The sequence below is a fragment of the Phyllobates terribilis genome, unplaced genomic scaffold, assembly GCF_046119375.1.
Source record: "Phyllobates terribilis strain yellow unplaced genomic scaffold, ASM4611937v1 Scaffold_2__4_contigs__length_985480577, whole genome shotgun sequence".
Lineage (NCBI taxonomy): Eukaryota > Metazoa > Chordata > Amphibia > Anura > Dendrobatidae > Phyllobates > Phyllobates terribilis.
In genome coordinates this window covers 57,113,112-57,131,030 of record NW_027362762.1, presented here as the reverse complement: position 1 = coordinate 57,131,030, position 17,919 = coordinate 57,113,112, and the positions used below count along the sequence as shown (strand labels likewise).

Sequence of the window (17,919 nt, the reverse complement as noted above, 5' to 3'; positions counted from 1 at the left end):
ATGGACAGGGGATTGGCGTGCACGCACAAGAGCAGAAGAAGCAGTGGTGTCACCTGCAGACACTGTTTCTGGACCCTGGGGTTTGTCCCATTTAGTCGGGGGCTTTGCTGCCATGTGCGTGATCATGCTGGTGGTGGTCAGGCTGCTAGTTTTGCTACCCCTGCTGATGCTGGCCTGGCAGGTGGTGCAAATGGCCTTTTTGGGGTTATCTTCAGAGTTTTTAAAAAACAACCAGACTCGGGAAGACCTAACAGTTGTGCTGGCAACTTCAGTCACGTTGGCGTTACGAGGAACGCTTTCCTGCCTTGTGTCTGCGGCCACCACACTGCTTCTTCCTGCCTGTTGTGGTGCTACGCCTCCCTCCCCCTGTATCCTGCTGTTCTCGCTCTATTTGTCCCCCTGCCAGGTTGGCTCAGTTAGTATATTATGCACCACCTCATCTTTCACTTCCGCACCCTGGTCCTCCTCCTGACTTTCTGGCAATTGTGTCTCATCATCATCATCCACCTCTTGCAACAGTAATTGCACTTTCCCACCATTGCCTTCGTGGGACCATGACTGCTCCAATATTTGGGCATCTTTACACGCGTTCTCCTCCTGACTCGCTTGAAGCTGGCCGGGCGAGAGACCCGAATCTACAAATGGAAAAGTGAACAGCTCTTCTGAGTGTCCAAGTGTGGGATCAATTGTCTCCGGGCACTCAGCATGGTGGGAGGAAGGAGGATCAGGGTGAGGAATATGAGGTCCAGACTCACGGCTACTGAAACTTGACCGTGTGGAACACAGGGTAGTAGCAAAGTGACTGGAAGCATTAACTGCTATCCAACCAACAACCTTTTGACACTGCTCTGGGTTCAATAATGGTGTACTGTGGTACCCTAGTAATTGGGACGGTAAGGTCGAGCGACAAGATGTGGGTGTTTGTTGTGGCACAATTTCAGCTTTCCCACGGCCACGTCCTCGGTCTCGGCCTCTGCATGCACCATCACCATCACGTCCACTTCCCCATCCCTTGCCACACACCTTGCCCATTTTAAATGGAGGACAATATTTTCCACGTTCAAGAGAAATGGCTGATTTTGGAACGCACTTATATATGATATGTCTGACGGAGAACCACGGTTTTAAATAGCAGGCCTGTAATTTACTAATATCATTCTACACAGAGACCTAGTGTGAATATCTTGACTGACACACTGCAACGAAATGAAAATGGAATAAATGGCTGATTTTGGAACACTGTTATAGGTGATATGTCTGACAGAGAACCACGGTTTTAAATAGCAGGCCTGTAATTTACTAATACTGTTCTTCACAGACACCTAGAGTGAATAGCTTGACCGACACACTGCAACAAAATGGAAAAAGAGGCCAATATTTTCCACGTTCAGTTCAAATTTCTGGATTTTTATCACTGAAATATGGAACAGATCTGGCTGTATTCTGCCGTGCTAACAAGCAAATGGAGCAGAAAATGGTTTACTCTGGATTGCTTTTTAAGCACATAACCAGGATTAAGATAAAAAAAAAATCTGCCTTGGCTCCTGATATCTGGGGCTATGTCTACAAATATCTGTAATTATTACAGCAGCAGCAGACAGGACACTCAATGGACCCTCTTGTGCTATATGCACTGCCGTCTGCCACATACACTGCCTGTCTGCCTAACACTGATTATATGCAGCTGGATTAGTTCTCAGAAGGACTGTTAGGTCAGATGGAGATATATATATATATATATACATATATATATATATACAGTACAGACCAAAAGTTTGGACACACCTTCTCATTTAAAGATTTTTCTGTATTTTCATGACTATGAAAATTGTACATTCACACTGAAGGCATCAAAACTATGAATTAACACATGTGGAATTATATACTTAACAAAAAAGTGTGAAACAACTGAAAATATGTCTTATATTCTAGATTCTTCAAAGTAGCCACCTTTTGCTTTGATGACTGCTTTGCACGCTCTTGGAATTCTCTTGATGAGCTTCAAGAGGTAGTCACCGGAAATGGTTTTCACTTCACAGGTGTGCCCTGTCAGGTTTAATAAGTGGGATTTCTTGCCTTATAAATGGGGTTGGGACCATTAGTTGTGATGTGCAGAAGTCTGGTGGATACACAGCTGATAGTCCTACTGAATAGACTGTTAGAATTTGTATTATGGCAAGAAAAAAGCAGCTATGTAAAGAAAAACGAGTGGCCATCATTAGTTTAAAAAATGAAGGTCAGTCAGTCCGAAAAATTGGGCAAACTTTAAAAGTGTCCCCAAGTGCAGTTGCAAAAACCATCAAGTGCTACAAAGAAACTGGCTCACATGAGGACCGCCCCAGGAAAGGAAGACCAAGAGTCACCTCTGCTTCTGAGGATAAGTTTATCCGAGTCACCAGCCACAGAAATTGCAGGTTAACAGCAGCTCAGATTAGAGACCAGGTCAATGCCACACAGAGTTCTAGCAGCAGACACATCTCTTCAACAACTGTTAAGAGGAGACTTTGTGCAGCAGGCCTTCATGGTAAAATACCTGCTAGGAAACCACTGCTAAGGACAGGCAACAAGCAGAAGAGACTTGTTTGGGCTAAAGAACACAAGGAATGGACATTAGACCAGTGGAAATCTGTGCTTTGGTCTGATGAGTCCAAATTTGAGATCTTTGGTTCCAACCACTGTGTCTTTGTGCGACGCAGAAAAGGTGAACGGATGGAATCTACATGCCTGGTTCCCACCGTGAAGCATGGAGGAGGAGGTGTGATGGTGTGGGGATGCTTTGCTGGTGACACTGTTGGGGATTTATTCAAAACTGAAGGCATATTGAACCAGCATGGCTACCACAGCATCTTGCAGCGGCATGCTATTCCATCCGGTTTGCGCTTAGTTGGACCATTTTTCAACAGGACAATGACCCCAAACACACCTTCAGGCTGTGTAAGGGCTATTTGACCAAGCAGGAGAGTGATGGGGTGCTACGCCAGATGACCTGGCCTTCACAGTCACCAGACATGAACCCAATCGAGATGGTTTGGGGTGAGCTGGACCGCAGAGTGAAGGCAAAAGGGCCAACAAGTGCTAATCATCTCTGGGAACTCCTTCAGGATTGTTGGAAGACTATTTCCGGTGACTACCTCTTGAAGATCATCAAGAGAATGCCAAGAGTGTGCAAAGCAGTCATCAAAGCAAAAGGTGGCTACATTGAAGAACCTAGAATATAAGACATATTTTCAGTTGCTTCACACTTTTTTGTTAAGTATATAATTCCACATGTGTTAATTCATAGTTTTGATGCCTTCAGTGTGAATGTACAATTTTCATAGTCATGAAAATGCAGAAAAATCTTTAAATGAGAAGGTGTGTCCAAACTTTTGGTCTGTACTGTATATATATATATATATTTATACACTACAGACCAAAAGTTTGGACACACCTTCTCATTTAAAGATTTTTCTGTATTTTCATGACTTTGAAAATTGTACATTCACACTGAAGGCATCAAAACTATGAATTAACACATGTGGAATTATATACTTAACAAAAAAGTGTGAAACAACTGAAAAGATGTCTTATATTCTAGGTTCTTCAAAGTAGCCACCTTTTGCTTTGATGACTGCTTTGCACACTCTTGGCATTCTCTTGATGAGCTTCAAGAGGTAGTCACCGGAAATGGTCTTCCAACAATCTTGAAGGAGTTCCCAGAGATGCTTAGCACATGTTGGCCCTTTTGCCTTCACTCTGCGGTCCAGCTCACCCCAAACCATCTCGATTGGGTTCAGGTCTGGTGACTGTGGAGGCCAGGTCATCTGGCGTAGCACCCCATCACTCTCCTTCTTGGTCAAATAGCCCTTACACAGCCTGGAGGTATGTTTGGGGTCATTGTCCTGTTGAAAAATAAATGATGGCATTCTCTTGATGAGGTTCAAGAGGTAGTCACCGGAAATGGTTTTCACTTCACAGGTGTGCCCTGTCAGGTTTAATAAGTGGGATTTCTTTCCTTATAAATGGGGTTGGGACCATCATTTGTGTTGTGCAGAAGTCTGGTGGATACACAGCTGATAGTCCTACTGAATAGACTGTTAGAATTTGTATTATGGCAAGAAAAAAGCAGCTAAGTAAAGAAAAACGAGTGGCCATCATTACTTTAAGAAATGAAGGTCAGTCAGTGCGAAAAATTGGGCAAACTTTGAAAGTGTCCCCAAGTGCAGTTGCTAAAACCATCAAGCGCTACAAAGAAGCTGGCTCACATGAGGACCGCCCCAGGAAAGGAAGAACAAGAGTCACCTCTGCTTCTGATGATAAGTTTATCCGAGTCACCAGCCTCAGAAATCGCAGGTTAACAGCAGCTCAGATTAGAGACCAGGTCAATGCCACACAGAGTTCTAGCAGCAGACACATCTCTACATCAACTGTTAAGAGGAGACTTTGTGCAGCAGGCCTTCATGGTAAAATAGCAGCTAGGAAACCACTGCTAAGGACAGGCAACAAGCAGAAGAGACTTGTTTGGGCTAAAGAACACAAGGAATGGACATTAGACCAGTGGAAATCTGTGCTTTGGTCTGATGAGTCCAAATTTGAGATCTTTGGTTCCAACCACCGTGTCTTTGTGCGACGCAGAAAAGGTGAACGGATGGACTCTACATGCCTGGTTCCCTCTGTGAAGCATGGAGGAGGAGGTGTGATGGTGTGGGGGTGCTTTGCTGGTGACACTGTTGGGGATTTATTCAAAATTGAAGGCATACTGAACCAGCATGGCTACCACAGCATCTTGCAGCGGCATGCTATTCCATCCGGTTTGTGTTTAGTTGGACCATCATTTATTTTTCAACAGGACAATGACCCCAAACATACCTCCAGGCTGTGTAAGGGCTATTTGACCAAGAAGGAGAGTGATGGGGTGCTACGCCAGATGACCTGGCCTCCACAGTCATCAGACCTGAACCCAATCGAGATGGTTTGGGGTGAGCTGGACCGCAGAGTGAAGGCAAAAGGGCCAACATGTGCTAAGCATCTCTGGGAACTCCTTCAAGATTGTTGGAAGACCATTTCCGGTGACTACCTCTTGAAGCTCATCAAGAGAATGCCAAGAGTGTGCAAAGCAGTCATCAAAGCAAAAGGTGGCTACTTTGAAGAACCTAGAATATAAGACATATTTTCAGTTGTTTCACACTTTTTTGTTAAGTATATAATTCCACATGTGTTAATTCATAGTTTTGATGCCTTCAGTGTGAATGTACAATTTTCAAAGTCATGAAAATACAGAAAAATCTTTAAATGAGAAGGTGTGTCCAAACTTTTGGTCTGTACTGTATGTTGTGGAATACCTACACTAACAGGATGTTCAATGGACCCTCTTATGCTGTATCATGCACTGCAGTCTGCCACATACATTGCATGCCTGCCTAACTCCTGCTATCACCACTGAATATATCCAGCTGGATTAGTCCTCAGAAGGACTGTTAGTTCAGATGGATATATACTGTATATATGTTGTTGAATACCTATACTAACTATAAACAAGCAAATCTCTCCCTGACACAGCAGCAGCAGCTCTCCCTACACTGTCTGATTCTGGAGTAGACTGTGACGGGCATGGCAGCGCCAGGTCTTATATAGAACTGATGACGCTGGGCGGTCAGCCAATCACTGTAATGCCCACAACCAACATGGCTACGGCATTACAGTGTGTGGCAGGCAATCCCTGCATGCTCATTGGCTCTCTAAAGAGCGCCAAACATGCAGAAAGGGGACCCGAGTTCTCGCCCGAGCAAACCGGAAATGCTCACCGAGCTCATGGAGCACAGTGATGCTCGGGCGAGTACCAAGCAGTGGCAAGCACGTTCGCTCATCACTAATGCTGAGTAATCTTATTATAAAAGAGATCATTAGAAAATTCTATTCTCATTCACTTCCTCAGTAAATTAAATATCTCGACCAAACAAAATGTAACAATATGTACATTTAATATCTATCTATAACTGGTAGTTCACTAGTACATAAAACTTTAAGATATGCATGTTACAAAATATGTCTACAGAAGTAGCAAGCAGATTTACCGATCATGCTTCACTCTACACCCGGTTGGTTACTCTCCGTTAATGTTTATTGACATCACTGTGGACAGAACATCATTGGTCTGGCAAAAATTTCTTGAATTCTTGGCATGCAGGGCGAGAAACAAGAGTGGTGTCCATAAAGAAGACTTGGTCATGTTCCACAGTTTGAGTTTTCAAATTTGAGCCCACGTTTCTGAATTTATAGAAATCGTCTTTAAGTCTCTGTTCAGACCTTTTTTTACCATCTGCTGGAGGAATACATTGGGGGAACCCCCAGAGGTAACATATAACCTCATCAAAAGCCTCCGAAGTTACATTGAATATTTCTTTTATTTACCAATTTCTGGTGCAGAATGGGGCACAATTACAAAGCTAAATGTTCTAGAATTCTGGTGCAATTTGCACCAAAAATAAGTCTTATATGCTCTGTATCATATTTATGTGTTTAAACTCTATTTGCCCTTTATCTGACAAGGGGGGTGGGGGGGGGGTAGCTTAACATAAATAGTACTGTGCCTTTGTATGAGGGGGTGTAGCTTAAAATGCAACTCCATGTCATTTTATTGCACCAACATTTTGATGGTACAAAATAAGACAACCGAGATGGTGTAAACATAGACTAAACAGTCTAAAGCAGGGGTCTCAAACACGCGGCCCGCGGGCCGCATGCGGCCCCTCCGGCTGCTTCTTGCTGCCCGCATGCACAGACCCCGTAACGATCGCGGCTCTCTCCAGCAGCCGCCGACATCAGTGCTGTAATGCAGTGTATTGCCGTGCAGAGACCGGCTCTCTGCACAGCAATGCCAGTGTCAGCAGCCGGCCTATCAGAGGCCAGATGCTGACATCTGCGTCCCAGCGCAGCGGCGTATGACGTCACTGCCATGCGCAGATGTCAGCATCTGGCCTCTGATAGGCCGGCGGCTGACACTGGCATTGCTGTGCAGAGAGCCGGTCTCTGCACGGCAATACACTGCATTACAGCACTGATGTCGGCGGCTGCTGGAGAGAGCCGCGATCGTTATGGGGTCTGTGCCTGCGGGCCACAGATGCAGAAAGGACGCCGAGGGAACGGAGGACAGGTGAGAATCTTTTTTTTTCTTTTCTCTGCCATGTGAAATACAGAGCTCAGTATGGGGAGGGGGCACTGTGTGCAGTATGGGGGGGGCACTGTGCGCAGTATGGGGGGACGGGGACCCTGAGCGCAGTATGGGGGGACGGGGACCCTGAGCACAGTATGGGGGGACGGGGACCCTGAGCGCAGTAAGGGGGGACGGGGACCCTGTGTGCAGTATGGGGGGGGCGGCCCTGTGCGCTGTATGGGGGGGGGACCTGCATGGGGGACATGTCTGCAACATGGGGACCTGGATGGGGGACATATCTGCAATATGGGGACCTGGAGGGGAGACCATGTCTGCAATATGGGGGACCTGGAGGGGAGACCATGTCTGCAATATGGGGGACCTGGAGGGGAGACCATGTCTGCAATATGGGCGACCTGGGTGGGGGACCATGTCTGCAATATTGGGGACCTGGATGGGGGACCATGTCTGCAATATGGGGACCATATCTGCAATATGAAGACCATGTCTGCAATATGGGGGATCTGGATGGGGGACCATGTCTGCAATATGGGGGACCATGTCTGCAATGTGGGGGACCTGGATGGGAGACCATGTTTGCTGGATGGGGTACCATGTCTGCAATATGGGGGACCTGGATGGGAGACCATGTCTGCAATATGAGGGACCTGGATGGGAGACCATGTCTGCAATATGGGGGACCTGGAGGGGAGACCATGTCTGCAATATGGGGGACCTGGAGGGGAGACCATGTCTGCAATATGGGGGACCTGGAGGGGAGACCATGTCTGCAAGATGAGGACCAGTTCAAAAGGTGTATAGAAAATAAAATGGTATCACTAAAAATGTCACTTTGTCATGCAAATAATGCGGCCCCCCAAATTAAATGTTTTGCCCAGCTGAGTTTGAGACCCCTGGTCTAAAGAGACAGCCATGTATGCACTTTATTAAACAACCCCTTTAAAGAAATTTTAGAACCACTCTCCATAATCTTTGAAAATTCTTGGAGAACAGGAGAAGTCCCAGAAGACTGGAGAAGAGGAAATGTTGTTCCTATCTTCAAAAAGGGGAAGAAGGTGGACCCAGGGAACTATAGGCCGGTGAGTTTGACTTCTATACCAGGAAAGATCTTTGAACAAATTATTAAACAACATGTATGTAAGTACATGGATAAGAATGAAGTGATTAACCAGAGTCAGCATGGGTTTGTAACTAACAAGTCATGTCAGACTAACTTAATTTCCTTCTATGACAGAATCACTGACTGGGTGGATCAGGGAAATGCTGTAGATATAGTATATCTTGACTTCAGCAAAGCATTTGACAAAGTATCTCACACCATCCTTATTGAAAAAATGACCAAGTATGCAATGGACCAGGCAACTGTTAGGTGGATTCATAACTGGCTTAGTGATCGGACTCAAAGGGTGGTTGTAAATGGCTTCACATCCAGCTGGATGAATGTCTCAAGTGGGGTACCACAAGGCTCCGTCCTGGGACCTGTATTGTTCAACATCTTTATCAATGATTTAGATGAAGGAATTGAGGGTAAACTGATTAAATTTGCTGATGACACAAAGCTAGGAGGGATAGCTAATACTAGAGAAGAGAGAGAGAGGATTCAAAAAGACCTAAATAAACTGGAGCAGTGGGCAGCAACCAACAGAATGGTTTTTAACAGGGAAAAATGCAAAGTACTACATCTGGGCAATAAAAATGAAAAAAGCATATACAGAATGGGAGGAATAGAGCTAAGCAACAGTACATGTGAAAAAGACTTAGGTATACTAATAGATCATAGACTGAACATGAGTCAACAGTGTGATGCAGCAGCAAAAAAAGGCAAATACAATTCTGGGATGTATTAACAGAAGCATACAGTCTAGATCACGTGAAGTCATTATCGGTCTTTACTCCTCTTTGGTCAGACCTCATCTGGAATACTGTGTACAGTTTTGGGCACCACATTTTAAAAAAGACATAGACAAACTGGAGCAAGTTCAGAGAAGAGCGACCAGAATGGTGACTGGTCTGCAAACCATGTCCTATGAGGAACGGTTGCAGGATTTGGGAATGTTTAGCTTGCAAAAAAGAAGACTGAGAGGAGACTTAATAGCTGTCTACAAATATGTCAAGGGCTGTCACATTGTAGAAGGATCATCTTTATTCTCATTTGCACAAGGAAAGACTAGAAGCAATGGGATGAAACTAAATGGGAGGAGACACAGATTAGATATTAGAAAAAACTTTTTGACAGTTAGGGTGATTAATGAGTGGAACAGGCGGCCACGAGAGGTGGTGAGTTCCCCTTAAATGGACGTCTTCAAACAGAGGCTGGACAGACATCTGTCTGAGATGATCTAGTGAATCCTGCTTTGAGCAGGGGGTTGGACCAGATGACCCAGGAGGTCCCTTCCAACTCTACCATTCTATGATTCTATGATTCTATGTAGTTGATATGTCATTGAAATCCTGATCATTGCAGTCACTGTCATTCAATGTGAGTATGTCATCCCTGGAATATGCTTCTGGCCATCAATCCAATCCACCTATGACTTGTGGGTGCATTATACAATACCTCGTTACAGTGTACCTGTCCATTCACAAATAGCCATAATAAAAGCATACTCTGAATGTCCTCATCCCCCACAGCATTCTTCCAGCACTATAGGTTTTGTAATATATTTTCTTCACTTGCCAGCATCCAATTCTTCTGCTATTATCAAATGCCTTGGCTACCCTGAAATGAAAGCCTGCCTCTTTGTTATACAGTTTGACAGCCAGTAGAGCAAGAGCAGAGGGATAAAGACCCCTCATCACTTTATGTAGAGCCACAAAGCCCCTTCTCCCATTTCCTGTAGATAAGTACCCACCCATGCTTCCAGTAGAGCAATAATGACCCATGCCTATGTAGTAGAAGAAAAAAAGGCTTCAGGGGAATTCTTGCAGGATGTGTCAAAGATGAGGAGAGATTGCAATCTGCTGGTCAGACACAATCAAACGGAACCAAGATGTGTTAGGAAAGGTGAAGGGAAAGCAGATTTAGACGCTGGACCCGGTCAGATGACTTCCAGGAAGGATTTCCTGCATATAAAAATCCAGTGCGCCAAGCCTGAGGCAGGCTTGGAGTCAAGCTGCAGAGGGGAGCGCAACGCACCGGCACCCGGCCCTGCCGCACGGTGGCCAGGGTGCGAGCAAACCAGAAGTCCGGAGAGGAGCCGAGGCCCACTCAAATTCTGGGCTGCTCAAGAGACGAGTGGATACATCTGCAACAGTCTGACCCAGAACTGGCAAAGCTGAGAGAATGGGTTGCCCTAGGTCAAAGACCCGACCAGGAGGCCAGGGCTGCTTCACCTCCAACTACCCTACAAATCCTAGGCCAGTGGGAAAGGCTCTTCCTGAGGGATGGCTTGCTATGCCGAAGAATCCAGCTACCTCGAGAGTTCGATGTTACCTGGCAGGTAGTAGTGCCAGAAGCGCTAGTAACACAGCTAGCCCAGGAAGCACATGGAAGAGGTGCTCACTTCGGTGTGGAGAAAACCTTTCGGTGTTTACAACGGCTGGTGTATCAGCCCCAACTGCGGCAAGTAGTTGAAGGGGTCTGCCGAAAATGTCGCCAGTGTGAGTTGAGTAAGCCCCTGGGACAAAGAGCTCCCATTCAGACCATCCGAACTTCTGCACCCTTAGAAGTCCTGATGATTGACTATCTGATGATCGGAACTTCATACAATGGTTACGGACACTGCTTGGTAATGACTGATCACTTCACCACTTTGCAGTGTTGATGCCTAACCGAGACCAGACAGCAGAAGCTGCAGCTGAGGCCATCTGTCAGGATTTCATTTCGATTTATGGGTGCCCGAAGCGAATACATTCTGGCCAGGGGGCCTGCTTCCAGGGGCGAGTGATGGATGAGGTATACCGTATCTATGGGATCGACAAATCCCGAACAACGCCCTACCACCCCCAAGGGAACGGAGCGTGCGAGCACTTCAACCAAACCCTGTTGCAAATGTTGTGAACGCTGCAAAAGGACAAAAAGATGAAAGGGCACAAATTCGTGTCCGAGCTGGTGTTGGTGTATAATAATCGAGTTCATGCAGCTACTGTCTACACCCCTTACATGTTGTTGCTGTTTGGAAGGAATGGGCGAGAACTTACTGAACTCGAGCTAGACTCAGAAGACTCCGGCCCGGGCAGCAGCCCAAGTACCTGGATTCGGGAGCACAGGTGCCAGCTTCATACAGTGAGAAGATTGGTTGCGCAGAAGTTTCAGGAAGTAGAGCATGCAGGTCGGCCCCCGACCTCGGGCGGATCACTCCAGCCAGGAGACCGTGTGCTAGTAAGGGCCAAACGATTTGGGAGTAAGCTGGACCATCGTTGGGAGGCGATACCATATCGAGTGGTGAAGAACATCCACCCAGTCAACCCAGTCTATGAGGTCAGACCCGAAGGGGATGACGCCGCGACACCTAGGGTGTTGCACCGCAATATGCTGCGGCCCTGCTCCTCTGAAGCAGAAGGCTGTAACGGGGTTGGGCCTCCAAATAAATTGGCTGAGGTGCCACACACAGAGACCTTGAGGGATGAAGAAGGATGGGCTGCAATGCAGTTGGGCCCATTTGAGCTGTCGATGCCAATCCCGAGTGGAGTACAGAATGAATCGGGAGGTGACTTGCAATCCCCAGTGGTTGATTTCGTCAGATACCCCGGAATCACCTCCGCAGAACTGAGCGGGCTAATGCCGGAATCCCTCCTAACCGGTATGATCAAGAAGAGTTTATCTGGTCTCAGAACCAACAGAAAACAGAAGAGTGTGCTCAACTCTTGTCTGAACTTGCGTTGCCTGGAAGGAGGCATCAATCCTACAAGAAATTCACTTGCCCGAGGACTGGCAAGCAAAAAGAGGGGAGGAATGTCCCGTGCGCCAAGCCTGAGTCAGGATTGGCGCCAAGCTGCAGAGAGGAGCAGACACGTTCACAACGTGCTGAGAAGCCCAGCGTGGCAGGCCTGAGCCAGAGACCTGCGACACATAACAGCCGGACATCGGTGGATGAACTCCAGATTCCCCACAGAGGTGCCTCGAGTGCTGCGCCTGCTGAGGAGAGTCGGGACGTGTTTGCGGTGCTGAGCGAGTTTGCAGGATCCGACGTCGCCCGCCAACATACGAAGTCTGGATCCCCGTACCCAAGGCTTGAGAGACTGCCTCCAACGGCCAAGCAGAGGAGCTGGGAGAAGGCTGAGCTAGCAGAGTCACGCCAGCGGAAGCAGAGGAGCTGTACAAGTGAACAGGGTCGTCACTTCCACTGTTCACCTACGGTACCAGGGGCAGCTGGGTTTAGGATCTCAGGTTGAGAGGGACCGGTTGGGGCGGGAGAAGCTAAACTTGATTTGATTGACTTTGTCCGGAAAAGACTTGCGGCCTAGCGGGAATAACAGGTGACCCCCGCCAGGGCCATATACAGAGTTAAAGAACTAACGTGGTGACTCCCACAATTGGGTGCATCACACTACCTTGAGAGACTTTGCATTATTACTTCAAATTACCTTTTGTTATCCCTGTTACCATTCCCTTGTTTAGAACTCCTGTTATATATATATATATATATATATATATATATATATAAACTGTTTATATTCATCCCTGACTGTCCTCGCCTTGTGTCTCTGTGCATTGCATTCCGGCACCTACATTACACCTACTTCCTGTAGAGACATAAAGATTCACACTTTCTTCCTGTAGAGAGGCACACACCACCCCACTTCCTTTAGAGGTATAAAAGTCCTTTCTCTCTTCCTGTATAAAAATAAAGACCAGCCCCCACTTCCTGTATGGAGACAAAAACTCTCGCTCCCACTTCCTGTAGAGTGATAATAACCCACTCCCCACTTCGTGTAAAGAGATAACTCACTCCCCACTTCCTGTAGAGAGATAATAACCCACTACACACGTCCTGTGGAAAGATAACCCACCCCTCACTACCTGTAGAGCGATAATAACCCACCCCCACTTCCTGTACAGCGATAATAACCCACTCCTCACTTCCTGTAGAGAGATAATAACCCACTCCCCACTTCCTTTAGAGCGATAATAACAAACTCCCTACTTCCTGTAAAGAGATAATAACCCACTACCCACTTCCTGTAGAGAGATAATAACCCACTCCCCACTTCTGGTAAAGAGATAATAACCTGCCCCCACTTCCTGTAGAGAGATAATAACCCACTCCTCACTTTCTTTAGAGAGATAATAACCCACTCCCCACTTCCTGTAGAGAGATAATAACCCACTCCCCACTTCCTGTAGAGATAATAACCCACTCCCCACTTCCTGTAAAGAGATAATAACCCACTCCCCACTTCCTGTAGAGAGATAATAACCCACTCCCTGTAAAGAGATAATAACCTGCCCCCACTTCCTGTAAAGAGATAATAACCCACTCCTCACTACCTGTAGAGAGATAATAACCCACCCTCACTTCCTGTAGAGCGATAATAACCCACTCCTCACTTCCTGTAGAGAGATAATAACCCACTCCCCACTTCCTGTAGAGAGATAATAACCCACGCCCCACTTCCTGTTTAGAGATAATAACCCACTCCCCACTTCCTGTAGAGAGATAATAACCCACTCCCTGTAAATAGATAATAACCTGCCCCCACTTCCTGTAAAGAGATAATAACCCACTCCTCACTACCTGTAGAGAGATAATAACCCACCCCCACTTCCTGTAGAGCGATAATAACCCACTCCTCACTTCCTGTAGAGAGATAATAACCCACTCCCCACTTCCTGTAGAGAGATAATAACCCACGCCCCACTTCCTGTTTAGAGATAATAACCCACTCCTCACTTCCTGTAGAGAGATAATAACCCACTCCCCACTTCCTGTGGAGAGAGATAATATCCCGCCCCCACTTCCAGTAATCCATCTTTGTGTTTCTGCTGCAAGAGGCAAATTAGACTTGACAACAAGCATTGGACAATGAGTTTTAAGAGGGGAGGCAACTAGTAGTCTGCACTTTGCAGTGATATTTTGGGATGAAAACAATATTCTGGGTAAATGAAGTACTTTACAATTTTGCCTTTCATTGCATTAGTCATCTGATAAGCCTCACATCCCAATATAGACTGCAAAAAAAGGGTCCGCGCACCATTATTGGGGCTCAGTCCCTTTTTTGGTTGTTTCTTGTAAGCATTTGGGGGTGTGGTTCCCTCCAGGGCCCAGCACCCTTATCCATCCATCTTTCACAAAAAAGTTTCAATAACAAGCTATGCTTGGTTTCCTTTCACTTCTCTAGTACGGTTGAGGCTAGACTTGGCACCTGGAGAGGCAGTATACATTGGTGATAGGGACCACCCATATTTCGGTCACCTTGGCGTGGTTGGATGGCTTTTGGGCCTTTTTGATTAAAAAAAAATGTTATCTAAGCACGTTACATTTTTTTTACGTGTATAGTGATAGAGCCGTTCATGTATTCATTCATCGCAGTGCATGTATATAGTGTATGTATATTGTATATTGGCCATGTAGACTATTTGTGCTCCTGTACACTCATTTTATACTATAGGTATGCAGACCCTAATTTTGGTTCTTTTTTTATACCAAGTTTATGAAAACGTCGGCGACCATTAAAGTAGCCAACATTTCCCAGATGTTAGGATTAGTGGACGTTAGATACATATATCTCTTATTTCTAGACCATGGTTAGAATGTAGTCGGTGAAGAGGCAGATGCGTCCTCCGAGGAGTGAGGAGACAGACCTTGTTTGGGGGATCAGCTGTGCCTGAACGCTGCTGCTGCTGCTGAACTTTGAGAGTCACATGTGTTCAGCCTAAATCAGTGTGACACGCCGCCGCCAGCCATCGCTTCAGTCGAGTGACTTGTAATCCTGGTCACATAACGAATTATATTAACCCTGTGTGCTCTATACTTTGTTCCTAATATATAGTGCCCAAGACCTAATATAGACAAAGTGTCCCCCTTAAAATCACAGCTCAGCTTAAAGTCGCCTCTTCATTCTGCAAGAAAGAATCCAACGATCTTATCGGAACGTAACTAACAGTGGAATTATCCGATCACCGCAACATCACATGTATCAGTAGAGTATACCGCACCGAAAACAACAATGGTGGACATTGCAGTGGTGGTGGAGCTGTGTACATAAGCCTGTATTTTATTAAGGTGGTCTGGAGTTTCTACTTGCTTTAGGGGTCTGTTTTAGATTAGGGGGGCTGACTTAGTGTCTGTATTAGTTTAGGGGCCTGGTTTGAGGTCTGCATTACTAAAGGGGCTCTGGTCTAACGTCTATATTAGTTTAAGGGGCCTGGTTTGAGGTCTGTATTTTAAAGGGGCTCTGGTCTAACGTCTATATTTGTTTAGGGGGCCTGGTCTGAGGTCTATATTACTAAAGGGGCTCTGGTCTAAGGTCTATATTAGTTTAGGGGGTCTGACCTGAGGTCTGTATTATTTCAGGGGGTCTGACCTGAGGTCTGTATTATTTTGGGTGTCGGATCTGAGGTCTGTATTATTTTGTGGGGTCTGGCCTGAGTTCTGTATTATTTTGGGGGGTCTGACCTGAGGTCTGTATTATTTTGGGGGGTCTGGCCTGAGGTCTGTATACGTTTAGGGGGGCTGGTCTGAGGTCTGGATTATTTGAGGTGGTCTGACCTGAGGTCTGGATTATTTGGGGTGGTCTGACCTGGCATTGTCTCTGTATTAGTTTAAGGGGTCTGGTCTGAGGTCTGTATACGTTCAGGGGGGCTAGTCTTTTGTCTGTATTAGTTTAGGGGACCTGGTCAGAGGTCTGTATTACTATAGGGGGTCTGATCTGGTGTCTGTGTTAGTTTAGGGGACCTGGCCTGAGGTATATATTACTTTTGGGGACTGGTCTGAGGTTGGTATAAGTTTAGGAGCCCTTGTCTGGTGTTTGTATTAGTTTCGGTGTCTGGATTAGTTTAGGTATCTGGTCTGAGGTCTGTATTGCTATACGGGGTCTGGTCTGAGGTCTGTATATGTTTAGGAGACTGATCTGGACTCTGTATTAGTTTGGGGGGGCTGGTCTTCAGTCTATATAAGTTCTAGATGGGCTGGTCTAGAGACTGTATTTGTTTAGGGGGCCTGTTTTAGATTATGGAGCGTGGCTTGGTCTCTGTGTTAATTTAAAGGTCTAGTCTGAGGAATGTGTTAGTTTAAGGAGCCTGGTCTGAGGACTGTATAAGTTCAGGGGGCCTAGTCTGGTATCTGTATTAGTTTAGGGCCCTTAAGCTGGTGTCTGTATTAGTTTTGGACCCTTAAGCTGGTGTCTGTATTAGTTTAGGGCCCTTAAGCTGGTGTCTGTATTAGTTTAGGGCCCTTAAGTTGGTGTCTGTCTTAGTTTAGGTCTGTTGTCTATATTAGTTTGGGATTATTTTGGCATTATTTTGGTAGGTCTGTAAAAGTTTAGAGGGGGGGCTGTATTAGTCTAGGGAGTCTGGTCTGAGGTTTGTTTTAGTTTGAGGGGTTTGAGAAAGGATACCTGTATTTATTTTGGAGGTCTCTGTTAGTTTAAGGAAGTCTAGTTTGGGTTCTGTATTTATTGAGAGGGTCTGGATCTCTATTTAGAGGTTTACCATGTTTGTACATTCCTGCAGGTCTGGTCTAGGTTCTGTATCTGTGTAGCTGTTCTGATCAGAGGTCAGTGGGGAGAGGAGGACATTGAAAGTTGCCATAGAGCTTTTAGATTTCGATTTACTCCATTGTCCATGACTTACTTACATGACTTCTCTCAAAGTTTTGTGTTTATGAAATTTGTGGAATATGCCAATGATAAGACACAGGAGCTCTTATGCTGCAGCCTATTATATAGCGTCCTTGCCCTTTGCACGCACTACAGCATGAACAATACAATCTCAGCTTTTGTTTCATACAATGCCTTTGTGACGAAATGCGGAACGTATCTAATGCGCGAGGACGTTCGTTCTGCCATTACGAATCACGTGGAAAGCACAAAGTCTGAAATGTCATCTTTATTCCAGGGTCAATGATTGTATTCTCCGAGTGAATGAAGTGGATGTTTCTGAAGTGTCGCACAGCCGAGCGGTGGAAGCATTGAAAGAAGCTGGTTCCATTGTCCGCCTCTACGTCCGCAGGAGAAGACCCATCCTGGAAACTGTCGTAGAAATTAAACTTTTTAAAGGGCCAAAAGGTAAGTTTTTAGCCGTGCCATGCTCACTTTATGGTAACCTACCCTAAAGCTATGAGGCTGGGATCACATGAAGTCTGCCAGGTTTTACTAAAGTGGTTATCGACTGTTGAGTTTTTACAAGTGAAAGATATTTTTTGCACCATTTCACCTGTAAAACACAAGGCAAAACTGTGCACGTTTACACGAAAAACTATACTAAACACTACCACTATTTGTGAAACCAGCCTTATAAGGATGGCAGCGATGGATGAAATATAGTTGAATGACCTTAAAAATAACCTGTCACCTGCCATAAATATGTAAAAAAATTTTGCCAGGTATAAATGCCGCTGTTCTTCTGAATCCGGCATTGTTTTTCTTTTGGCCCTGCGCCTCTCCATTCCTGAGATATGGCCTCCTGTTCCCAGTTTGTAAATCTAGTCCTTTGTAGGCCAAGTAGGTGTGGTTTTCAAGAAGAAACTCAAAGGTAAGACTTGATGACCACACCCATTTGGATAAAAATACTTGATTTACATGTAGGGAAGAGGCGGACCTTATCTCAGGAACCGATTCGGGCCTGTCAAAAGTACTCTTATTTTATTCCTGCTGCTCCCCTGAGT

The 17,919-nt window shown here is 45.8% G+C and overlaps 1 protein-coding gene across 9 annotated transcripts in view; it reads left to right on the top strand.

The window, feature by feature from the left end:
- The window catches only part of DLG2 (discs large MAGUK scaffold protein 2), a 1,666,258-nt gene that overhangs the window by 1,133,700 nt on the left and 514,639 nt on the right, over window positions 1-17,919 (top strand). For all 9 annotated transcript variants that reach the window (XM_073661710.1, XM_073661711.1, XM_073661715.1 and 6 more), the window contains one exon: window positions 17,151-17,320. In XM_073661710.1, the coding sequence (XP_073517811.1) occupies window positions 17,151-17,320 (170 nt within the window). The remainder of the gene's footprint in view (window positions 1-17,150; window positions 17,321-17,919) is intronic.